This window comes from Mustela lutreola, chromosome 2 (assembly GCF_030435805.1).
Source record: "Mustela lutreola isolate mMusLut2 chromosome 2, mMusLut2.pri, whole genome shotgun sequence".
NCBI classification, from domain to species: Eukaryota; Metazoa; Chordata; class Mammalia; order Carnivora; family Mustelidae; genus Mustela; species Mustela lutreola.
The window spans coordinates 158,172,711-158,198,369 of NC_081291.1; the positions used below are offsets into that span (position 1 = coordinate 158,172,711).

Here is a 25,659-nt window from a genome sequence, read left to right on the forward strand (position 1 = left end):
TATTGTTTTTTTGGTTTCTATTTCATTGATTTCTGCTCTGATCTTTATGATTTCTCTTCTCCTGCTGGGCTTAGGGTTTCTTTCTTGTTCCTTCTCCAGCTCCTTTAGGTGTAGGGTTAGGTTGTGTACCTGAGACCTTTCTTGTTTCTTGAGAAAGGCTTGTACCGCTATATATTTTCCTCTCAGGACTGCCTTTGTTGTGTCCCACAGATTTTGAACCGTTGTATTTTCATTATCATTTGTTTCCATGATTTTTTTCAATTCTTCTTTAATTTCCCGGTTGACCCATTCATTCTTTAGAAGGATACTGTTTAGTCTCCATGTATTTGGGTTCTTTCCAAACTTCCTTTTGTGGTTGAGTTCTAGCTTTAGAGCATTGTGGTCTGAAAATATGCAGGGAATGATCCCAATCTTTTGATACCGGTTGAGTCCTGATTTAGGACCGAGGATGTGATCTATTCTGGAGAATGTACCATGTGCACTAGAGAAGAATGTGTATTCTGTTGCTTTGGGATGAAATATTCTGAATATATCTGTGATGTCCATCTGGTCCAGTGTGTCATTTAAGGCCTTTATTTCCTTGCTGATCTTTTGCTTGGATGACCTGTCCATTTCAGTGAGGGGAATATTAAAGTCCCCTACTATTATTGTATTGTTGTTTATGTGTTTCTTTGATTTTGTTATTAATTGGTTTATATAGTTGGCTGCTCCCACGTTGGGGGCATAGATATTTAAAATTGTTAAATCTTCTTGTTGGACAGACCCTTTGAGTATGATATAGTGTCCTTCCTCATCTCTTATTACAGTCTTTGGCTTAAAATCTAATTGATCTGATATAAGGATTGCCACTCCTGCTTTCTTCTGATGTCCATTAGCATGGTAAATTCTTTTCCACCCCCTCACTTTAAATCTGGAGGTGTCTTCGGGCTTAAAATGTGTTTCTTGGAGGCAACATATAGATGGGTTTTGTTTTTTTATCCATTCTGATACCCTGTGTCTTTTGACAGGGGCATTTAGCCCATTCACATTCAGGGTAACTATTGAGAGATATGAATTTAGTGCCATTGTATTGCCTGTAAGGTGACTGTTACTGTATATGGTCTCTGTTCCTTTCTGATCTACCACTTGTAGGCTCTCTCTTTGCTTAGAGGACCCCTTTCAAGATTTCCTGTAGAGCTGGTTTGGTATTTGCAAATTCTTTCAGTTGTTGTTTGTCCTGGAAGCTTTTAATCTCTCCTTCTATTTTCAATGATAGCCTAGCTGGATATAGTATTCTTGGCTGCATGTTTTTCTCGTTTAGTGCTCTGAAAATATCATGCCAGCTCTTTCTGGCCTGCCAGGTCTCTGTGGATAAGTCAGCTGCCAATCTAATATTTTTACCATTGTATGTTACAGACTTCTTTTCCCGGGCTGCTTTCAGGATTTTCTCTTTGTCATTGAGACTTGTAAATTTTACTATTATGTGACGGGGTGTGGGCCTATTCTTATTTATTTTGAGGGGCATTCTCTGAACCTCCTGAATTTTGATGCTTGTTCCCTTTGCCATATTGGGGAAATTCTCCCCAATAATTCTCTCCAGTATACCTTCTGCTCCCCTCTCACTTTCTTCTTCTTCTGGAATCCCAATTATTCTAATGTTGTTTCGTCTTATGGTGTCACTTATTTCTCGAATTCTCCCCTCGTGGTCCAGTAGCTGTTTGTCCCTCTTTTGATCAGCTTCTTTATTCTCTGTCATTTGGTCTTCTATATCACTAATTCTTTCTTCTGCCTCATTTATCCTAGCAGTGAGAGCCTCCATTTTTGATTGCACCTCATTAATAGCTTTTTTGATTTCAACTTGGTTAGATTTTAGTTCTTTTATTTCTCCAGAAAGGGCTTTTATATCTCTCGAGAGGGTTTCTCTAATATCTTCCATGCCTTTTTCGAGCCCGGCTAGAACCTTGAGAATTGTCATTCTGAACTCTAGATCTGACATATTACCGATGTCTGTATTGATTAGGTCCCTAGCCTTCGGTACTGCCTCTTGTTCTTTTTTTTGTGGTGAATTTTTACGTCTTGTCATTTTGTCCAGATAAGAGTAAATGAAGGGGCAAGTAAAATACTAAAAGGGTGGCAACAACCCCAGGAAAATATGCTTTAGCCAAATTAGAAGAGATCCAAAATCGTGAGTGGGGAGAAAGGGGATAAAAAGAGGTTCAAAAAGGAAGAAAGAAAAAAGAAAAAAAAAAAAAAAAAAAAAAAAAAGAAAAGAATTTTTTTTTTTTTTTTTTAAAAAGAAAACACCTAAGAAAAATGTAAAAATATATATATATATATATATATTAGATAAACTAGTAAAAAATCGTTAAAAAAGAAAAAGGTAACAGTTAAAAAAAAAAAATTTTACCCGAAGGCGAGAAAAAAAAAAAAAAAAAAATGAAAAAGAAAAAATTAAATTAACTGCAAGACTAAAAAAAATCACAGGAAAAAAGCCATGAGTTCCGTGCTTGGCTTTCTCCTCCTCTGGAGTTCTGCTGCTCTCCTTGGTATTGAAACCGCACTCCTTGGTAGGTGAGCTTGGTCTCGGCTGGATTTCTTGTTGATCTTCTGGGGGAGGGGCCTGTTGTAGTGATTTTCAAGTGTCTTTGCCCCAGGCGGAATTACACCGCCCTTACCCGGGGCCGGGGTGAGTAATCCGCTCGGGTTTGCTTTCAGGAGCTTTTGTTCCCTGAGCGCTTTCCGTAGAGTTCCAGAGGACGGGAATACAAATGGCGGCCTCCTGGTCTCCGGCCTGGAGGAGCCGAGAGCCCAGGGCCCCACTCCTCAGTGCGCCCTCAGAGAACAGCGCCCAGTTACTCCCGTCTGCCTGACCTCCGGCTGCGCTCCGAGCTCACCGAGCCTGCGACCGGTTCAAGGTAACACGGAGCTGCGAGCTTACTGTCGGCTCTGTCTCTGTAGCCGGCTTTCCCGTTCCAATACCCGCAAGCTCTGCGACACTCAGACACCCCCGATCCTTCTGTGACCCTGCGGGACCTGAGGCCACGCTGACCCCGCGTGGGCTTCGCCCCGGTTTAGCCTCTGGAGCGATGTCCCTCCGCGGAACAGACTTTAAAAGTCCTGATTTTGTGCGCGGTTGCTCCGCCGCTTGCCGGGAGCCGGCCCCTCCCCCCGGGGTCTATCTTCCCGTCGCTTTGGATTCACTTCTCCGCCAGTCCTACCTTTCAGAAAGTGGTTGTTTTTCTGTTTCCAGAATTGCTGTTCTTCTTCTCTTCGATCTGCCGATGGATTTTCAGGTGTTTGCAATCTTTAGATAAGCTATCTAGCTGATCTCCGGCTAGCTGAAGCAGTCTCAGCTTGCTACTTCTCCGCCATCTTGACTCCTCCCCCCTTTCCTTGTTTTTCTATCAGAAAGTGCCCACACTTCCACCTTCAAGGTCTTCTGTAACAGTTTCCCTGAGGGCAGAGACTGTCAGTGTTTACTGCCAGCATGGGACATTAAACCTGGCACACAGAGAGGTCCCCAATAAATCATTTGAATGAATTAATATAAGGGGATTGAATAAGAATGTTGACACTGAAGAACCTTAGCAAGGTTCTGGTCCCAGAAATAAGACTGGGACAAGAACCTTAGCAAGGTTCTGGTCCCAGGAATCAGACTGGGCAAGGGCAACTTAGCACTGGAGGAGTAATAAATAAGGGTGAGATTGGAAGACCAATACAAGACCGTTTAAGGGAGGCAAAGCCTGCATTTAGAAGCTATGCGGATCATGAATAGTTTGGGAAGCAGAACAAGATAGGCAGGGATATAAAGGCTCAGGTTGTAGGTTACTAAGAGAAACTGGGAGCTTCTTGGATTCTGTTCTTAGTAGAGAAAACTTCTCTAAACCATCAGTCCTTTCACTTCTAAAATTGAGATGATAATCCTAGGTATCTCAGAAGGTTGTCGTGAGAATTAAATGTCATCCAACAAATATTTACTATTATGTTTCATGCTCTATGCTAGGATCTAAGTAATGGATGTAATGCTCTTAGTTTTATACTCAAATGGGAATCCAGGTTTCTATTTGTGAAAAAATGTTATTCAAATCCAATGAAGAGTTACCTTTTTTGTAGCTTGATGAAAGACTTTTTTCATTTAAATTTTAGTTTGTTAACGTACAGTGCAGTACTGGTTTCTGGAGTAGAGTTCTGTGATTCCCCATTTACATACTACACCCAGGGCTCATCACAACGCAAACCCTCTTGAATACCCGGCACCCTTCTACCCATCCCCCAACCACCTCCCTCCATCTACCCTCAGTCTGTTCTCTATTGTTAAGAGTCTCTTATGGTTTGTTTCCATCTCTCCTTTTCTTCCCCCTTCCCATATGTTCATCTGTTTTCTTTTCATGAAAGACTTTTGAAAGTCTGAATAAAGTATAGTGACTTGCATCCTCCTTAACTGTGTTCTTGCCTATTACTTTGAAGAACTCCAATGGGTCACTCAAAGCCTCATTTCTCTCCACAAATCATGCTGGCTTTCCTCTTAAATTACTAGATTTGCTGAAGAATGCAGTGAGCCACTGTTTTATTTTATTCACCCCCCACACATACACACAGCTTTTTGAGTCTGTACTTAAACTCACTGTAGTGGGATTACCCTGGGCCTCTCCTAGCCATAGTTACTGCTAATAATTGCTCACACATTGTGGTCACTACAAATTCTTAGTTACTTCCAAATTCTTAGGTGATATCGGCTTCTAATGATATGTCTACTTTAGTCAGCCATTATTGTTCAGAGTATCTAACTCATCTAATCTAGTTGAGTCCAAGGCCATTTGGGAGGGAGTTTCAGTAAATTAAAGAATCTTAGTGTTGAAAGTGATACTCAGATCATCCAGTCCAACTCCCGATCTTCTGACTCTGGAAATACTGAGACCAATTCTCTAATTTCTTTTTCATTACTGAGCATGCATTTTAAATCCTGATCATTAAATGTTGCCACTGATTCTGTTTTTCTCCAGTAACCTTAAAAAAAATTTTTTTAAGATTTTATTTATTTGATAGATAGAAATCACAAGTAGGCAGAGAGGCAGGCAGAGAGAGAGAGAGAGGAGGAAAAAGGCTCCCCGCTGAGCAGAGAGCCCAATGTGGGGCTTGATACCAGAACCCTGGATCATGACCTGAGCCGAAGGCAGAGGCTTTAACCCACTGAGCTGCCGAGGCACCCCACCCTAAAATTTTTTTAATTCTAACTTGGTAGTCCCTTGAAAATGCTTTCCAAATTATTTCTAACCACCTCATTTCTGGTAAGTAAAAGTTTATTTTCCAATGGAATTTGTAGGATACAGCCACAAAATGTGTGAAGCAATGATAGAAGTGAAAGAAATAGATAAATCCATAATTATAGTTAGAAACTTCAACATCTCTCAACAGTTGATAGAAAAACTACACAGAAAATCAGGATATAGAAGAAGTGAGGGTTTTTCACATACCTAAAGACTTACATTCTAGAGTTAAATTCTAGAAAAATTCTTTGGACTTTTAGAAACATTTCCCAATTTACTATTGCCAGAACGTCACTTGACCACAGATAATCCCACAAATTTTTTTTAGTCTTATTCTTTGAGATATTAGCAGGGTTCTTGGTGCCTTACATTTATTCATTCATTCAATCATTCAACAGAAATTTATTAATATCCTCTATTGCCAAGATACTACATTGAGTACTATAATTGATTTCATTATTTTTGAAATGTTTAATAATTAAATTCCTTGTGAAGGGTTATTTAGCAATAATATATAGTATGAATTTTAAAAACTTTTGAAAAAGTTATAGGACTAAATCAACTAACAAGCATCCTTTGTCACTCTTAGAAGCTCTTCTCTGAAGAGAATTCTGGAATTATAGTTTCCTCCAACACCCCATTGTTACATGTAAGAAAAAAATACAATCAAGAAAGACAAAATGACTTGACTTGTCTGAGGTCACAGAATAAATGGAAACAGAGGCAGTAGCAGGACCCACATCTCATTCCTGGCTCAGCCCAATGCACAGCCCCGCTTGGGCTGGCTGTGGATCAGAGGTTACTGCTCCACAGCATGCAATTAAACTGAACATCTGGCTTTAGCAGGAGATGTTTCTCCTCTCTGCTTCATGGGTTCTTCCTGGTTTTCATCTCCCCTCACATTTCATCTCCCTCCTCACATTCCACAACATATCACACCAAAGTTCCTGACAAAAATCTCTTGCCCAAAGATCAAAAGCTGGCTTCTTGTGAGTCAAGGATTTATCAGAACCAGCTTGGGTTTTTACTACCCTTCATAATGCACTGAATATAGAACTTGTATAATCTGCTGCTGTCAGACCCAGCTGATAACTTACTTCTTTCTCTATACCATCTCCATCATTTGAAGGGTATCATTTTTGCATTAGAGAAGATTATTCAAGACCACTGCCTCATCTAGTGTGTGGGTCCTGTTGAAGGCATGCTCTCTACATCATCATGTAGGGCCTGTCCATCCGACAACCCTGGCTCTTTCCTCATGACTTGAAGGTTGATGTGCTATAGAAAACTAAAAAACTAACCAGCAAAAACCAGCCAAACCAACCTCTCAGCCTCTCTGACTTAGTTTTTCCCACTCACAGAAGACAAATCTCTTCTTTGGGATTTAGGACTTTTTTCCACCCTCAACAGATATTTCAATTTCAGGAAGATATACAAAGGCGTATACAACAAATCAGGCAGTGCTTCTCCTATTACTAGAATTTCTTCTCTTTCTTTCTTTCTTTTCTTTCTCTCTCTTTTTAAAAAAGATTTATTTGAGAAAGAGAGTGTGTGTGCATGATAGGGGGAAAGGCAAAGGAAAGGGAGAGGGGAAGTAGACACCCTGCTGAGCACGGAGCCCTATAGAGGGCTGGACTCAAAGATCATGACCTGAGGGAAACCCGAAGTCAGACACTTAACTAAGCTACCCAGGCTCCCCTTCTCTTTTCTTGTTCTCCTTTTTTCCTTAGGTTTGTAAATCTTTATGCTGGTGCTATTTAAATATCCTTGCTACTTAGTAGCTAGCATGTCGCTGCCATATCCGGCCAAAGATACCACAATTTAGTTGACTGATTAATTTTTTGATTGGTTGACGGGGAGGACTTTTCTGTATATGATGCTTAGTTTAGCAATAAAAGAATCACAGAATCTCTGGCTGGGTCTGCTGGTTCTTAAAATGTAGCTGTCCCGGGGCGCCTGGGTGGCTCAGTGGGTTGGGCCGCTGCCTTCAGCTCAGGTCATGATCAGGGTCCTGGGATCGAGCCCCGCATCGGGCTCCTTGCTCGACGGGGAGCCTGCTTCTCTCTCTGCCTCTTCCTGCCTCTCTGCCTGCTTGTGATCTCTGTCTCTCTCTCTCTCTGTCCAATAAATAAATAAAACCTTTAAAAAAATTTTTTAAAAAAATGTAGCTGTCCCATTAGTAGACCGTTTATAAAATAAAGCTCTTATAAAATACAGAACAGATTCTGATTTAATTTAGTCTTGGGTCTCAAAGTCCTTCTGGGTAATTCTCATGAGTAACCAGCTTCAGAACCTCTGGAAAGGTCTAAGATGTTGCTCAGGCAACCGTTGATCTGATGCTTAAATCCCTTCCATTGGGAAACTAGACCAATGACTCTTCTTGGGACCAAGACTTTAGGTAGTCTAGTCTTCCAGACAATCTTCCTGGCTGTACAAACTGCACACTGCTAACATAGAGGGAAGCAGTATGTGGTGATTAGTACGAGACTAGAACTTCCTCTCAAAAAAGCTGGCAGTGCTTAGCTGTGGCCCTTCCTGATGTCAGGGGATCACCCTCCTAAGTCAGTGGTTTTCAACCAGGGAAAAACTGTCCCTCAGATGACATGTGACAATGTCTGGAGACATTTTTGGTTCTTACAGCTTGGGGTAGTGCTAGTGGCATCTAGTGCGTAGTGGTCAGGGCATGCTGCTAGATATCCTACAACACAGGACAGCCACACAACAAGGAGTTATGCAGTGCAAATGTCAAAAGTGCCAAGGCAGAGAAACCCTTTCCCAGATCCTTGCTCTCAGGGTCCCCTCCCTCCCAGGAAATATCACCTTTAATGGAATTAACCCTAAACCTTTTCCTTTTTTTTTTTTTTTTTTTTTTTCCCTTGGGGCTTGAACTCATGACCCTGAGATCAAAACCTAAGCTGAGATCAAGACTCGGATGCTTAACCAACTGAGCCATCCAGATGCCTCTAAACCTTTTCCTTCTTTCTGAGGCACGATTTCAACAACGTTTTTTCAAGCCAACATTTTATGTCCTTTTTAAGTAGTCCCAGGATGAGATCATCCTGTTTGGCTTTTAAAAAATGAAGACCGCCACCTGACTATGTATGTCAGAGAGGCAGAATAATCCCAGTGCCACTTTTCCCACTTGCCGCTTCCTCTCCCACTCAGCTGCCTTTCTGGGATATAAAATGAGCCAAGCCCCATGACCTAGGGAAGGCCTGACTTGCCTGCACTGACTGGGTGCCACGGCCAGTGGAGTCGGCCATGGGGGCACAGGCCAGGGCATGAGATGTCCTGGGGTTTATCTGCTGCGAGGCTGGCTGGGGCGTGCCAGCTGCCAGGTTGATTAATAAGTCCTGGGCTGACATACTTCTGGCAGGTCCTCGACTGCTGATTTTTCTCCCTACTTCCTTAGATCATTTCGTTATTAAATTAAAGATTGTTGTGATTTAAACTGAACTGCCAGGCAGCCTGGGGACAAATGTGGGGTTTGCTGAAGAAATGGAACCCGGTACAGCATTTACTAAATCCAACCTCAGTTGGGTGCTTTTTCTTTCTCTTAAAGAAATAATTCAAAACTCCCAAGGCTGGAAGTAGAAGTAGAACCTTCCCCTGCAGTGTCAGGAGCCCACACAGAGAGGCGGGCAATGCCAGGAAAGGGAGCCGATTATAAATAGCATAAAAAGCAGCATCAGTCAAAACTCACCGATGTGCCTGAGCAAAATGTTAAAGAAAACAAACAGCTTCTGAAATAAGAAGCAATGATCTTTTTTTTTTAAAATTTAAAGTGCTAAAGAATGAAAAATACACACACACACACACACACACACACACACACGGATTAAACACACACACATACACACATCCAGAGACCCTTTAGGAAATAATGAGTAATTATTAATTTCAGAACAACAAAATTACAAGCAATCGGAGTCACACAGGATGACTTGCCATCCTTTCCCTGTGTAACTGATGTTATTTATTTAGAAGGTCTATGTCTTCCCTTTCTAAAATAATTTACTTGTTACATGTGTTTTTTTCCCCAGCTTCGATGGAAACCGTTTGAGATTCCAAAAGCATCCCAGAAGAAGGTGGATTTCGTGAGCGTAAGTCAATACCATCCACGCCTTCCCTCTGCTCTCCTTTCTTCCCTGGTGAGTGATCCAGCCATTGGCCGGCTGAATGCCAAGCGGCAGCCAACTCAGAGGTAGGCAGCAGAGACAGCACCACCTGCCCCTGCTTCCAGGGCTGGCCAGGGATGTCTTATTTACAGGCACCAAATGGCTGAGGACACCAAGGGCACTGGTGAGCGATTTACAACCTCTGAATGGCCAATGGAAATTGAGCATTTACCTGTCTCTGGTTTCTTTGTTTTGGGCTACAACAGGGATTCTGAGCCTTCCTCCCCCTCCCCTTTTTTTTTTTAAATTTTGTTAGTTACCATACAATGCACTATTGGTTTCTGGAGTAGAGTTCAACGATTCATTCCTTACATACAACACCCAGTGCTCATCACAACAAATGCCCTGCTTAATCCCCATCACCCATCCAGTCCATCTTCTACCCACCTCCCTCTGTCAACCCTCTGTTCTTTCTCTGTAGTGAGCAGTCACTTAGGGCTTATTTCCCTTTCCATGGACTCCTTTAATAGCCTGGTAAAGCTTGTATTTTTAAATGAATAAAATAAATTATATAAAATTACAAAGAAGTTGATCCTATTGAAATACAATGATAAAAATACTAAAAAACAAATTTGGTTTTATAGTAAGTAACATATATGCTTCCTTATCAATGCACTGAGTCATAAAATCTATGGAAAGATCTAAAAGCTATAGTTGTTAGAAGTGTGAACATAAACAATATTCTGGAATAGCTTGTAACAACTATAATGTGATCTAAAAATATCCGTGATTTCTATCAGTGACCAGGTTACAGAAACTTCTAATATTTCTGTGGTTTGTTGCTTACATTCATATTAATTGAAGGAAATGATACATTTCAGAGATTAGTGAAAATAAATATATAATTTTGTTCCCATCCAAGTTCATGAACTTTCTGAAATGGACCTAGAATAGCAACGACTCAGGATGACAACTCTAGTTAATGCAATGCTGATCAGGAGTTCTACTTGGTAGTTACAGGTGTTGGGAGTATTAGAACACTTATGCTCAGATCAAACCATATGTAGGGGAAAGGGAAGGGAGCTACAAGGCAGAGGGGCTCAAAGAAGCCAGTAGAAGCTTTTGCAGACCAACCTTATCCCATGGCTCACTTAGGGAGAGTCCAGGTGCCCAGCCATGGGTCAATTTGTTTGGCTCATGCAGAATTCCTTATGTAGATTAAGTGCTCCAAACTCTATGTAGATTGATTGAAATAGACCCCAAACGGGCAAACTGAATTAAAATATGGAAAGAAGTCCCCCACTCTGGGTGAACTATGGATATCTGCAGGAGCAGAGCTCCCACCTTTCCATCTGTAGGTCTGGGACTGAGAATTTTGAGAAGACCCATGTTTTAAGGTTTCTTGGACTGTAGATGATGAGCAGAGAGGATACAGTTGGTCAGAATGCTTCCAATTCTCTATTATGGAAAAATTAGGGCTGATCCTATGTATAAGCATGGGATTGCCTAGCTGGTGAGGTGTATTTGAGGGGCATTAATTGGTTCCTAACGTGACAAGCTTCCTCCCTAAGCATCCTAGGTGCTTGGTTTTACCTCTGAAAGAAACTCTCCTCCAAGCTGATCTTAAGCACCAAACAGATAAAATGCTAGGTAAGGTCATCTTAACCACTGACACAATTCAGATCTAGGGCCATGGCTGGCAACTAGGGTGAGCCACCACCTTCCAAACATAAAACCCATAAATTTTGAGCTCCTCAGAGGCAGGCTAGACCCCAAATGTCCCCCTTGTCACACAGAGCAGACCTAGTAGAACCTTGTCTCCAGGCTCTCAGGGACCAGGAGGAGGGATAGCCTCTTGGACAAGACTTGCATTACACTCTTCCTTCTCCCGTGGTTCCTTCTAGGGCCTGCATACCTTGTGTGGAGCTGGAGACATGAAGTCTAACAATGGACTTGCCATCCATATTTTCCTCTGTAACACCTCCATGGAGAACAAGTAAGTGTCTCAATGCTTGGGCAGAACATTCCTATTCCCCAAGAGCTGTTGGCCAGAGAGTGAAAGCCAGGTTGTTGTTTTATTGTTATTGACTCCCCCCCCCCCCCCCCGCCATAGCAACATTGATATACATTCATTAATAAATGAGCATTTCAGTTTTGACTGATTCTTGTAACATGAACAAGAATTTCACATAACAATGCAAATAGAAAACCGACAGTGGGCATTGGGAAGCTAGACGGAATTTTGACTTTAACCAGGTTTGGGTCAGAATATCTCTAATTTCTTAAAGTTCCCCAGGGCTGTTCCAAAGTCATACTGCATGAGCAGCCATTAAGGGCCACATGTTGGTGTCTGGTCAAGATGACAGACTTTGGCTTCAGTTATTAAATGTGTAAGTTTAACATTCCTTAGTAGAGGAGCTTACATTTTGGATTTTTTTTTTGAATCAGAAAAAAATATGTAAATGACATTCTGCCTCTTCTTGGAGAAGCAGAATCTCATAGCAGCTTTGCACACACCTCTGGAACCAGACTGTTACATCCAAAGCCTCACTCCTCCTGGCTGAATAATCTTAAATAAATCATTTAACTTCTCTGAGCCATGACAAGGCACTGAAGATGTCTCTTTGGATCCAACATCATATCATACTACCTCCTCTCTTTTCACCTGAGCCACACTAACCTTCACTCAGTTCTTTCAACCTACCTCAGGGCATTTGCATGTGCTATTCTTTCTGCCAGAAATGTTCTCCCGACTCCCCAAACTCTTGCCTAGATAATTCCTTCAGATCTCAGGTCAAATGTCCCTTCTTCAGGGAATCCTTTGCTAACCTCTCACATTAAATCAGGTTCGTTATTCCTTCATCCCCCTGAACTTGACTTTCATAGTGTCGTTACAGTCTACAATGATACAGTTCTGTAATTATTTGATTTCTATCTGACTTCCTACTAGACTCTAAGCTGCATGATGGCAGAGACTGGGTCACTTTGCTCACCAGTTTATATCCAGCACTGAGCCTGGCACATGGTGGGTGGTAAACAATAATATGTGGAGTGAATTAATTTGTCTGGACAGTGTTAAAATCGAAATAACAGGAATTATTTCTTATGTTTCAGATGTTTTTACAATTCAGATGGGGACTTCTTGATCGGTAAGTTCTGAAGATTTCACTGTGAAGTGATCCCCAGTCACAAGCTACTTTTCAATTAATACATATTACTTTCCTTTATCCTTCAGTCTGTCTTACGTAGTGCAATCTACAGACTGAGGTCGAGAGGCCATTGGTGGTCTGGAAAAGATTTCTGCTGTACCTCAAAGACCCTGGTTTATTTCCTGGTCTCTCTGTCTTTGCCCATCTCTGCAGGGCCTTTCTAATATGGGAGATCTGGGAAGCTTCCCAGAAATAAATAAATAAAGAGTAATACCAATATTTGATTAAATTATTAAGATAACTCTACTTGTCTTCAAACCTGCCCAAGAAAAGACCATCTGTCATTGATCTCTGCCATTTAGATAAAAATTTTCATGATGCCATCTAAAACAGAATGCCTACTAGATATTTCTCTGGTCTACCCATTCTTTTTGATGGTTTCAGTATTGATATTTTGCAGTGACCATTTTGGTGTAGACATTAAATATGCAAATGCCAGACTCACTGGAATTATCAGAAATGAATGGTTTTCCATCCAATTTCTGCTGCCCTTTTTGGTCAATCCACAGAACTGGGCATATACAAGCTCCTTACCTGACAACCAAAAGTAAGCAGAACGATTTTTTTCATTCACTTTCTTCCAGTTAGTAAAATTGTTAACCTAGGTTGTCAGAATATACATTTCCCCCCCCCATGAGACTCAATAAAACTTTTCTTTTGGAGTGAAAAATCAGATGCAGCCCTTGAGCCTTTTACTCTTCATGAAGTGGTAAGAATTGTTCACTGCTGCCCTGTCTCTTTTGTTAGTTCCCCAGAAAGGGAAACTTCACATTTACACCGAGTTTGGCAAGATGCTTGTGCAGCCCAATGAGATCTGCGTCATTCAGGTTGGTGATATGTCCCCTTCTCCCCTGCCTCTCCCTAATTTGGGAACAATCAGATGTTGCAGCTGCTGTCATTTCCAACTCTAAAATTTCTTGGTGGATCGTGTCTGAGCAAAGGGAGGGAGTTTTAGTTATGCAGAAGGCTCCTTGTGCAGAAGGGGAAGCAAGCTTGGATGCCTGATTTGTTTTAAAATAGGACATAATCACAAAGCAAAGAACATTGTCAATGGTCATGTGTATGTCAATACTCATACACACTTTGGATAAGGCTCTGTTCCCATGGACTGGTGTAGAGGGTGGGGTGGGGTGCAGTGAAGATTAATTTCTTAAAAATTTGGCTGTATCAGAGCACTGGTTTCTCTGAACCCAATGGGAGATTAGAGTAGAATTGGTTTGGGTCACAGATGTGATTAGGGGTTAAATATTTCATTTTAACTCATCTTTGAGCTGGTCAACTCCCAAATATAGCTCAGCAGACTATAGCTTTAGTTTTGCATCTGGGGCTAGCTGTGGCTCTCGGTCAGCTTCTTCATAGTCATACGTATGATTTAGGAGTGCACACAACTGTCTGCTTCCCATTCCAGAGAGGAATGCGGTTCAGCATTGATGTCTTCGAAGAGACCAGGGGCTATATCCTGGAGGTCTACGGTGTCCACTTTGAGTTGCCTGACCTGGGACCAATTGGTAAATCTTCATTACAAACTTTTAAGTTCCCTTGAGATACAGGACAGATAATCACATGGGAGTTAAACATCCTTCTCCCCTCATGATCTCACTCAAATTTCAACTTTCTTCTCTAGACAACTTCTCTAGATCAAGTGTAGTTGGGAATTTCAGAAACCTATTAGAACTCTCTAAGCAACCCTAGACATTTTTTTTCAGACCTCTAAGTTTAGGGGTTCTGTGCATTGGTTGACCTAGTTGATGAAATGAAATCCTCAATTAGCTTGTTAGTAGATCAGTCCATCAGCTAGTCTTGGCCCTATGTTGTGCTGAGAGTAATGATGGGAATCTCATCAAGAGTAACATAAGCCTCTTCCCATAAAATACGTACATAAAAGTAAACAACCAAAGCCAACCCATTATAAATCTCTCACTAGAGTAGTATATAGACCTCTGGAGAGCAAACAGTATGTAATAGATTTCTGGTTATACAGTGTACACCCTAAAGGATTTAGCAGTTTGGGTTACTGGGGGCCAAGTCACCAGGAATAGCGTTATAGAAGAGATGAGATTTGACTAATTCTTTTTTTTTTTTTTAAAGATTTTATTTTTATTTATTTGACAGACAGAGATCACAAGTAGGCAGAGAGGCAGGCAGAAAGAGAGGGGGAAGCAGGCTCCCTGCTGAGCAGAGAGCCTGATGCGGGGCTTGATCCCAGAACCCTGGGATCATGACCTGAGCCGATGGCAGAGGCTTTAACCTGCTGAGCCACCCAGGTGCCCGAGATTTGATTAATTCTTGATGAAAAGGGGAGGACAAATAAAAAGGAAAGGGAACAGCTTAAGCAAAACCATACATGTAGGAATGACCTTTGTGAATAAGAGGGAGATCATTTTCTTAAGTCAATAAGTTGTGTGTAGACAATAAAGTGGGCAAAAGCTGTAAAAACAGCAAGGGCTGTACTCCTATGGAAAGGGGACGTGGGCTGAGAGATGCATAGTTTACAAACTTCACATTCCAAATCAGCACATTCCACAAAATTTACACAGATAACTCTGGGCCATGAAGGAACTAGAAACCTCTTCCATGAGGCAGCCTCCATGAGGCAAGATGAAAACTTTCAAAAGTGAATCAAGGTCCCCCCACCCCCGATTCTTCTGGCAAACTGGAGGCAGGAGAAGAGGAGAGAAGTGAAGGTGGTAGGAGGAGTTGCTCTCAAAACATCTCTTGGAGTAAAAGAAGTGGCTGGGAAAATTGGCCCTTGGTTTCATCTTTGACATGCTTGCTAAAGGTGGTGGCCACACCTCCCAGTTCTTCCTTTCTTTGTCAACAGCTTTTTTAGAGCAAAACAGGACAGGCCATCATGTGCCTTCTGGTCACTCCCCTGGGGAGATCCAAATAGTCAGAGGAAGGTGGGAGGCAGGAGAAAGGCAGCTGGAGCCATGGTGGGCCGTCTGTCATCCTGTTCGCCACCCGCTCTTCCCACTTCAGTCTGGCTTCCTGCTGCTCTACAGTCAGCATAGCCTCCAGGTTCTGTGGAACACGTACCCTCTGGAAAATATATATAATTTACTAACCAGCTGGGGGCTTATATTTTTTAACCCCAGGAGCTGGAAATGATAAAACACTCCCCAGGTCTCTCCTCTCAGAGTTAAATTATGTTTTTGCACTTATACTTTTTATTTTTGGTCTTTTGATTTATTTTCTTTCTCTGGAGGGAACACTCGCTCCTAAACAAAGGTAAGGAGGCAAGTCCTGAGTACTCTTTTCCTGAGTGGCAGACAGATTTGTCAGGCTGGAGAGCAGTTTTGCAGACTTGGATTCTGACTTCTGTCTGAGGAGCAGAGGTGTGCCTGGGGCAACAGTATGTAACCCTTCCTTTCTGAGATCGGGGACTGTAGATGAGTTCTAGAATCATCACGGTTTTCTTGGGGAAAAGTTCTAGGATTCTACCAGACCTTCCCTGAGCCTCTTTTCTAGTCTCATCCTCTCCCCTCATCTGCAGTGAGGCAATGATGCACGTAACATGGTCAATAAACCGCATTTACTCTACAACTTTAGAAGGTGATACTGGTGAGGATGATGATGATTTTCATGATTCTTTTTCCTAATCAAATTCCTTGAGTCTTCCTAAAACGGTACCAGATTGGGATTCCAATGAGCCTTTGGACAATGAAAACAAATAGTGCAATGGCTCCTGACATGGCCCTTTCTCTTTGTGCAACTGTGGTTTCAGAATGTGATTTCCAATGTGATTTCAGAAGTGTCTAAAAGACTTTTGGGTCGCTGTGTTCTAGGAGCCAATGGCTTGGCCAATCCTCGTGATTTTTTGATACCTGTTGCCTGGTATGAAGATCGCCAAGTGCCAGGTGGCTATACTGTGATTAATAAATACCAGGGCAAGCTATTTGCTGCCAAACAGGTAAAGTAAGAGGGTCGGGGAATAGAAGGGAATAAATAGTTATTAAGCACCTACTGATTGCTAAGGCCAGTGTTAAGTACTTTACATATATTATATCCTTTCATCTTTACTATACCACTGAGATATTACAAATAAGGTACTATTTGCCTCATTTGTAGTCACAAAAATGTAGTGACAAATAATTTACCAAATGTCATAGTAAATGGAAGACCTAGCATCAGAACCTATACCTGTTTGACTCCAAAGGTCGTGCTCTATCCCACTCACTAAGCAATAAAAATCCTGGCAAATGTAGGTTTCTAAAAGTGGTGTATAAAATATACTATACAGGCAGGGTAATATGTTATGAAAAGGGAAATGAGTAAACAAGCAGATCATCTAAGATTTATATTACCAATGGCCACCATATTTCAAATACAAACTATGACTTATACAAAAGAAGTAGAAATCAGTTAATTAGCTTGGCTTAGTTTATACCACCAGCCTTGTAAACTCGGAAGATAAGCAAAGGCATAGATATTAATATGATGATAAATAATAACATAATATGTAATCTATACTATCTTAGCATATATTATTATTCAATGTACTGAATATATATTAGCAGAAAGTAATTATATAACCAAAATAATCCAAAGATTTCTTCTGTTTACCATTATTTATTACCATTATTTCTGCCCATTTGACATACATCTTATATTTTTCAAGGCATTTTATTTTCCTTGGACAGCATCCAAAGTAGATGGTATGCTAACCAGCAGAGGCCAGCTAGTTTGGCACTTAAAATTAACCCCTGAGAGATAATTGTCAGCCTCATTGACACATTGTCACTTTCATATTGTCTGGGTCAGGATTTCTCAAAATGTGGTTTAGAGGCCATAAGCATCAGAAATCCCAAGGGAGGCTTGTTTGAAATAAATGCAAATCCTTCAATGTTACTCCAGCCCAGCAAAAATAATAACTTCTGGGCATGGAGTGTGGAAACCTACATTCATTTTAAGCATGCTTCCCATATTATTTTTGACATACAGTTGATAGAGAACCACCATTCTAAAGGTAACCAGCAGCTCCATGGGTTTCCACTTTCTAAGTGGACTCTGTGCTCGTTATTCCCTGTGTGACCTCCCACACTGATCCATTATCCCTTCTTGGCCATGATCTGTGCCCTGGCAGCTTAACCTATCTGGGCTCCCCAGCCAGCCGGTTTGGGTTTGGATTCAACTAGTGGGAGGTACTCACAGGAAGTTACAGGGCAGGAGGAAACACAAGTTGAGGGGTTTCTTCTCCTGTTTCTCCCCTATTTGGGACTGTTCCCCTACATGATCTCAGTTCCTGTTGGGTGGCCCCAGTAGCATGCTGGAGCCAGGCATGAGAGAGCTGACAGACTCTTTCTTCCCAGCTTTCTGTTCAGCAGCATTTTATTAGTAGCCCAAAGGTGATTGGGGCGGAATATTTATTACCCCCGCCAAATTAGCAAACGCTATAAAACAGAGAATTTTTTTCCTCCAGAGAGCTAGCTGCTAGTTGTTAAATATTTACCAGCATACCACTGAGCGGCCCCTTCTTCATGGTTCTAGCTCTTGTTGGAATCCTATAACAACATCTTCCTCCCATATCCTACAGGCAAAGGGATGGCAATGTCTTCCCACTGTTGTAGGCTCAGAAACCTCAGCATCTAGTCAGTTCACCTAACCCTAATCACAGCTCTGTGAGCAGTCCCTTCAGTAAAGTCTCTAGAATATTTTTGAGTTAGATGCTGTTTCCAGAACAGATGCATAGCTGCCGTGGGGACTCCTGTCACAGAGCACCGATCCTCTCCTAACCCAGAGCAGGCCCAAGGAGCATCACCTCGGGAGGGCTCTAAAAACTCAAGTCCTTAGGACTGGAATTTTAGATACTGTCTCACCGTCCTGCACTCAGCAGCCCAGGCACTGTGTGTACCAGAAGCTCCTCTGGGCAGTAATTACCTGGAAAGCAGTCCCAGCAAGTGCCTGCCCTCTGCACCAAGAAACCCAGACAGTGGCTCAGATTGGCTAGGAATTGCTGACCTCCACAGATGCTCACAACTCTGTTGAAAATTGTTGAAAGGGCACTACTTGGAGAATGTGCTGTGCTTCTGCTGCACATGTGATCGGAGGCAGCTGCTGCTTATGAACTGGAAAAATAGGGTTACTGGCTGAGCAAGGGACAGTTTGAAGGCACATGAAGCAACCACAAAATGATTCAGGGTCGTAATTCTCCCAAAGGATGCCATGACTACATTATGAGAACAAAATCAAACCAAAAAGAGAAACAATGATGCCACGTACAAACTGTGGCAACTACGGAAGCATTAAGCACTAAGATGATCTTTTCCTGCTTTTTTGTGTGTATCTGTATGTGTGATCAGGATGTCTCCCCATTCAATGTTGTGGCCTGGCACGGGAACTACACCCCATACAAGTACAACTTGGAGAACTTCATGGTCATTAACTCGGTGGCCTTTGACCACGCAGTAAGTCTGCACCATGGAGGGGCTCTGGGGATATGACAGCCCTTAGGTGGGAGGGTCCAGAGTAGGTCCCCGATATTCAGATTTAACTTTTCCAAGGTCACCCTTGGAAGCCCAAGATATTGTCATTCCTCATTGTGCGGACAGGAATTTGAATCACTTGTGGCCAGGTTTTGGGGAAGGAGTAAATAACCAGCTACTGGGAGAGCTAAGCCTGACATGCCACACTCACCCTTGAACTCGGCTTAGTTCTTACACGAAGTTTCACAGTAACTCCCATAGATGGCTAAAAACTTAGTTTCTTCTTGGCAAATGTATCCCCAAAAGAAACCAACTGCTAATGTCAGTGATAAAGTCATGAGAAAGAAACAGCTCTGGATTTGGAAAGTTCTTGATCCTGCTTACAAGTGCTGAGTCTGCTCTGTCCGGCTGCCTACTCCAGTGCCTCCACTCCGGGCTGTTTTTAGCAGTGAGGGAGCAAACAGCCCTCTTCTAAAGTTCCTCAGGATATTCAGTGCCTGAATTTAAAAACAGAGAAGGTCTAAAGCGTGAACTCAGGGATATTTTTCACTCAATTAGAGGGCCACAAATAGGTCCCTGGTCTATAGGGCAAGCCCCTGAGGCCCCACATTCGTGATAAAGTGCTAGTTCTGCGATCCTGGGGGAAAGTTTATTTTGCAGCCTAGTTCATAATAGATTAACTTTGAAAAGCTGGAGGGATAATTAGAGCAGAAGCCAGAGAACCAGAGACAGAAAGATTACTCTGAGCCAGCTCAGCTCATCTCTAGGGGAACAAAACTACCTTTCTGAAGAGCAACAACTCGTAACAAAACCAAAAGGGAAAAGAAAATGAGGCATCAAGCCCAAAGCAGCATTAAAAAAAGATCCAGAGACATGCATAGAGCTTTATTTGCGTCTCACTACCCTTTCTTTAACAGTTTCAGATAATTTCTTAAGGCAGATGAAGAAGTGTAAAGTCTCACAGCAATAGGGTTGGGATTTTGACTTGCACAGGTCCAATCTTTGTACTGCTGCTACCATTATTCTCCCAAAATCCAGGTCTGATCATTCTACCGCTGCATTAGAAAACCTTTGCAGCCTCCCCATGTGTTTAGGATTGTCTGAGCTCTCAAGCATACTATCTGATGCTCTCTACCATCTGGCCCTAGACTAGTTTTTTCACTACCAACTCTTAGCCCTTGTGCCTTCTGCCAATGCATTCTGGGCTTTAGCTTTCTTGCCTCTTAAAAAAATCTCTGTGCATTTTGATGTCCTTCCTGTTTTCTATGCTTAAAATGCCTTTTCCTTTCCCTTCCTTCCTTCCTTCCTTCCTTCTTTTTCTTTCCTCCCTCCCTCCTTTTTTTTTCTCCTTTATTTTCCAAGACCTTCCTCAAATATCACCACCTCTTTGAAGCCTTCCCTGATGCTCTTAGGTAGGTAGGCACTCTCTGTAATCCCTTGGAGTTCTACTTATAAAGTGAGATCACCCTTGGCACCTTGCTGTGGTCAGTTGTCCACACACCTGCAACCCACCACCACAACTAACAATGCTAAAGGCGCAAGGAATAGGTCTCTTTGAATCTCAGACCCTAACATGGCATGTGAGAGCAAACATGATCATTGATTTCAATGAAATTGAATCTCAATCTTTCCAATTTTAGAAAGGTTCTAGAGTTCTTTTAAAATTTCAATATTGTCCCCCCAGCCTATGCCCTCTACATTACCACCACCTAAGCTAATGATGTAAGTGATATATTTTAGATATGAGAGTCAAACAGGGGTAAGGAAAGCAATGAGGATACCATCTGGAATCTCTGTGATGCCCTAAAGAGAAGTATATCCTACCTACATCTGTACCAAAAGCTTGATTCTATTTTCACCTCACTCTGAGCATCCATTCTGCAGAGAACTCCCTGCAGCACATCCTAGCTCTGGTCATTCTGACCTGAGGTTTGGAGGCAGGCATGAACAGGGTCTCAGAACCACAGGGTGATACTTGCATGAAATGGGGGCTCAGCAGGGTGAGAAAGCTGCTCCAAATCCTCTTAGTTGGTGTTAATTCATTTTGCTTCAAGCACAGCAAGAGCTGAATGTCAGATGAGTGATTTCTTCACCTCAGTGATAAGCTCAGTCTTCTTAGCTTGGCTTGTGTGGCTTCATCAGAAATTACAGTATCAGGGTGCCTGGGTGGCTCAGTTGGTTAAGCCTGAGACTCTTGATCTCAACTTCGGTCTTGATCTTGCCGTTGTGAAGTTAAGCCCCAGGCTGGGCTCCAGGTTGCGCTCCACGATGGGCTCTGCGATAGGCCCCACATTGGGTATGGAGCCTACTCAAAAAATCAAAAACAAAAACCTAGAGTCAGTTTGGAAATCCCTTCCAGTGTGAGTGACATGTGTACCATTGTCCAGTCACCTCCCTTCCATCATGGGCTCAGCATCTCCTTGTGCTTTCACAGGACCCATCCATCTTCACAGTATTGACCGCCAAGTCTCTCCGCCCAGGAGTGGCTATTGCTGATTTTGTCATCTTCCCACCTCGATGGGGGGTTGCTGACAAGACCTTCAGGCCTCCTTATTACCACAGTAAGTCTCTATTTTACCAAACCACATTGGAAACCAAAGAGACCACAAATCATGGAACATTAGCCTTTGAGAATACCACTTAGGGGTCTCTGGACACCATACTGTGCTGGCTTTCAGGATCCTGTCTCTGGAGGCCCTAATGCTGCTCCTTAGATATGTAGTTGCTGAAACCCCATGACTTCCATGGAGATGGTAGTGATGTGTTAACTCTGAGAAGGAAGTAATGCCTACAGCCCAGTTCCTCTGGCCCTAAAGAGAGAAGATAGGCCAATAAAGTTTGAAGCAAGATGTTTCTTTACATTTCAGATGCTTCTTTGTGGGGAGAGGGAATGGTGGGATATTGTTGGTTAGTTTGTTGTTTTGGAAATTTCTTTTCCTAAGTCTGGTTCAAGAGCCAGTAAAATGGCCTTCTCCAATTATTTTGGTGGGATAAAAGAAACTGCAGTCTGCACTAGGGAATGGACCCCATTCTGAAAGCAGTTTCTGTGGAGCATGTGTTGCCTAGAAGACAGATTTAGATCTTACTAAATCTATTATTAGATTTTATTTATTTTTATTTTATTTATTATAAATCTATTATTTTATTTTATTTATTATTACTAGCTGCTAATAATTACTGACCATTTTCTATGGTTCTGTTATAAGGTCTATAAAACTATTAAACCACTTAATCTTCAAAGCAGTTATAAGAGGGAGGTAGTATCATTATCCCCTTTTTTTCAGAAAGTAAAACAGGCATGAAGGATTAAGTAATTTGGAAAGATGGAGTAACTTGCTCAAGGCCTCACAACTAGTTAAATGGTGGAGTCAGGATTTAATTGAAGGCAATCTGATGCCAGAGCACACACACACACTCATGACCACTAACTGATGTGCCTAGCACAGTGCCTGATACACAATATGCATCTAATAAATATTTATTTTATTAGTAAATGAATCACCACAAACGAAAAAGGTATTTCATGGCTGCAGTTAATGAAGTTGGCATTTTTAATAGTCCAATAGCTAGCCATAAATCCAACCTAAAGGTTAGTGTACAATTCCACTTCCTGAAGATTTCATTTTTGTACATAGAGTTCTGGAAAGACTCTGAGGTGAATTTCAGCAGGAATATTCATAAAAACAAATCCCTTTCCTTAGTCAACCTCAGGGCCTTCTGTCCCTATACAGCTCCCCTTTATCTGTACCAGCTCCCAAATACCCCAGCTTAACAAGATACAACAGTGCACCGAATAGGCAATTTAGGCATTTATAGGAGGTACAGAAGTAGGGCCCTGAGGATGGAAGAAAACCACTGCATGGTAAAATTCCAGCACCACATTTTTCCAGTGACATTGTTATAGTGGAGGAAAGGATACATTTACCACTACAAAAACACCGGAGACTTTGTAAATAGAATCAAAACAAACTACCATCTTCTCTGAGGAGTGTTCTCTTGGAAGTTAGTCCCCTAGAAGACGCGATATCCAGGAGAGAGATTTGCTTTAGCTTTAACTTAGCCTGTACCTCACATGCTAGTTCTTGATAATTCATTATCTCACCTAGTGAAGTTCTTGTGGTAGAGGTTTTCAAATATTCTTGTGTCACTATCACGGGCGGGCTTGTTAAAACACAGGTTCTTGGGCTCCACCCCCTGAATTTCTGCTCCAGTAGGTCTAGGATGGGGCCTGAGAATCTGCCTTCATAACAAGCTCCCATAGGCTGCTGATGTTGCTGTTCCAGGAACCACACTTTGAGAACATTAGTAATATAAAAATCACTTAGAATGCCTACTAAAAAAAATTTTTTCCCAGCGCCCACTCTCAGAGAGTATAATTAGTTGGTTCTGAGGTGGAACCTCAGAATCTGCATTTTGAATTAGCAAGTCAGAGAATTCTACAGGCCACACATGGAGAGATGCTGCCCTGCAGCTTGTCTCCCTGCCTAGGGAGCAGCCTACTAGAGCTATCTGAGACAAGTTTGTATTGTGCTACAGCTCTCAAGCCACTTTGGTTTTTATGTAGTTCAGTCTCCTGAAACAAATGACCTTGTGAAATGGCTCATAATATTTTTTTAAAAGACTCTCAAGTACATTTGGCCCAGGATAGATAGATATCAGAAAGGTATGGTTGCCTGAGTTAGTTGGAAAAACCACAGAACCCCAAGCTAAAATTATTTTTTCCAGAGATATTAAAATTATTGCTTTAGCAATAATCAAAATCTTTGCTACCTTGATGTGACTTTGTAGGAGAAGTGCAGAATTATTTCTGTAGAAACATTGCCTCCAGTCATCTTAATGTAGTTGAGCCAACTGGATTCAGCATTAATCAGAGAGGCAAGGCCTACCCTCCCCTGTCCTTTGAAATATAGAAAATGATATAGAAATGTCATCATCAAAGTCCTTGCTACCTAAATTCATATTCAGACCAAAGTTGAATTCTGGTATTGCTCTCTTCTTAAAATTAAGCTATGAAGGTGACCCTGGGGACCCATCCTAGGTTGAGGAGGATGACAACATATTTCAGTCATGAGCAGAACTGCTTTGAAAATATAGACATCTTACAGTTGCTTCTTTTCCTCTATTTCTGTTTCATGGAAAAATGAGTAGAGCTATGATCTGGGTCTTACTTTCTCTACAAGGGCCTGCAGTAGCATTTTGTTTCCTAGGCAGGATGACTATGGCTGCCTGGTCAATGACAGAAATATTCTGACACTTGGTTATACTTCACATGTAAGGAAAAGGGTTGGGGCATCTATCGTGCCAAATGTCCAGCTTTTCAGGGGTTGCCAATGCCGTAGCTTTCTGCTCTGTTTGTGGTCTGTGTTCTCAGCCCTTTCATGGGACAGACTATGAGCATAACTTTAGATGAGCTATTTCTTACTCATCTATTTCTTACTCACAGCATTTAGCACAGTATCCAATGACACATGTGGGTGGATAGATAGGCAGATGGATGGGGTGGGGAATGGACAGATGGGTAGATGGGTGAATGAATGGAAAGGTACCTCAATTTTCTCAGGTATTGTATTTCTTTAATTCTTGCCCTAAGTATGTGGCTTTTCTAATAAAGAGCTTTCTTTCAAAAGAAACATATGATAGAAAGAGTGCAGACGTTGTGATTTTTGTCAAATTTTGCTGACTTCAGAAAGCACAACTAGGACCAATGGACTTCACTTATATATATATATTTTTTAAGATTTTATTTATTTAATTTGACAGACAGAGATCACAAGTAGGCAGACAGGCAGGCAGAGAGAGAGAGAGGAGGAAGCAGGCTCCCTGCTGAGCAGAGAGCCTGATGCGGGACTCGATCCCAGGACCCTGAGATCATGACCTGAGCTGAAGGCAGTGGCTTAACCCACTGAGCCACCTAGGCACCCTGGACTTCACTTATATTAAAGCAAATTTCCATTTAATATGAAAGACCTTTCTAAAACCCAGAGCTTTCTAAGAGTATGGTAAGTTGCTTTGTTGAGGAGAGAGCTCCATTCATAGCAAGCATGTAGGCAAACCCCAGGAAGTAATCTGTCAGGAATAATATAGAAATTCTTCTATATTAAGTAGAAGTAGTGATCCTTTCCAATTTTAAAATTTTAGGATTATATGAAGAGAATATCAATGGAAATAGAAAGAAAAGAATGAATCTAAGAGTCATTTTGGAGGGTGGAAAATAAGATGACAGATTCAGATACAGAAGAAAATGTTTGTTATGCTCTATAGCATTTATGGAATGGTTTTTATAGCCCTAAAATCCTTTCACACAGATTATTGTTTGATAATAGTCTCCAAGTCTGGGGTTCTTTCCATTACATGACTCTTCCATCAAGACTTTCCCACACATACATTCCATCTTGGTTTCCTGGATTGGGAACCAGAAATATGGTGATACCATGTACTATTGTGGGGCTATCAGATCTGGAAAAGAAGATGATTTTAATATAGGATGTATAAGCCTAGATGATAGGGCACATCTATTCTTTATTATAACTTTCATTTTAATTATAATTAAAATTCTTGTCTGAGCAATGATTTTCTTTAGATCCAACATTATTTCTTTCAGGCAGTGGAGCTTAAGACCTCTAATAATCCACATGGCCATCAAGTAGAGTTTTGCCTACCTAGA

The 25,659-nt window shown here is 41.7% G+C and overlaps 1 protein-coding gene across 1 annotated transcript in view; it reads left to right on the forward strand.

Annotated features, from left to right (window-relative positions):
• HGD (homogentisate 1,2-dioxygenase) overlaps nt 1-25,659 on the forward strand; it is a 49,295-nt gene that overhangs the window by 20,335 nt on the left and 3,301 nt on the right. Inside the window, exons 5-12 of the mRNA XM_059163942.1 lie at nt 9,290-9,349; nt 11,269-11,360; nt 12,479-12,513; nt 13,321-13,400; nt 13,982-14,081; nt 16,359-16,483; nt 18,873-18,977; nt 21,430-21,556. Coding sequence (XP_059019925.1) covers nt 9,290-9,349; nt 11,269-11,360; nt 12,479-12,513; nt 13,321-13,400; nt 13,982-14,081; nt 16,359-16,483; nt 18,873-18,977; nt 21,430-21,556 — 724 coding nt within the window. The remainder of the gene's footprint in view (nt 1-9,289; nt 9,350-11,268; nt 11,361-12,478; nt 12,514-13,320; nt 13,401-13,981; nt 14,082-16,358; nt 16,484-18,872; nt 18,978-21,429; nt 21,557-25,659) is intronic.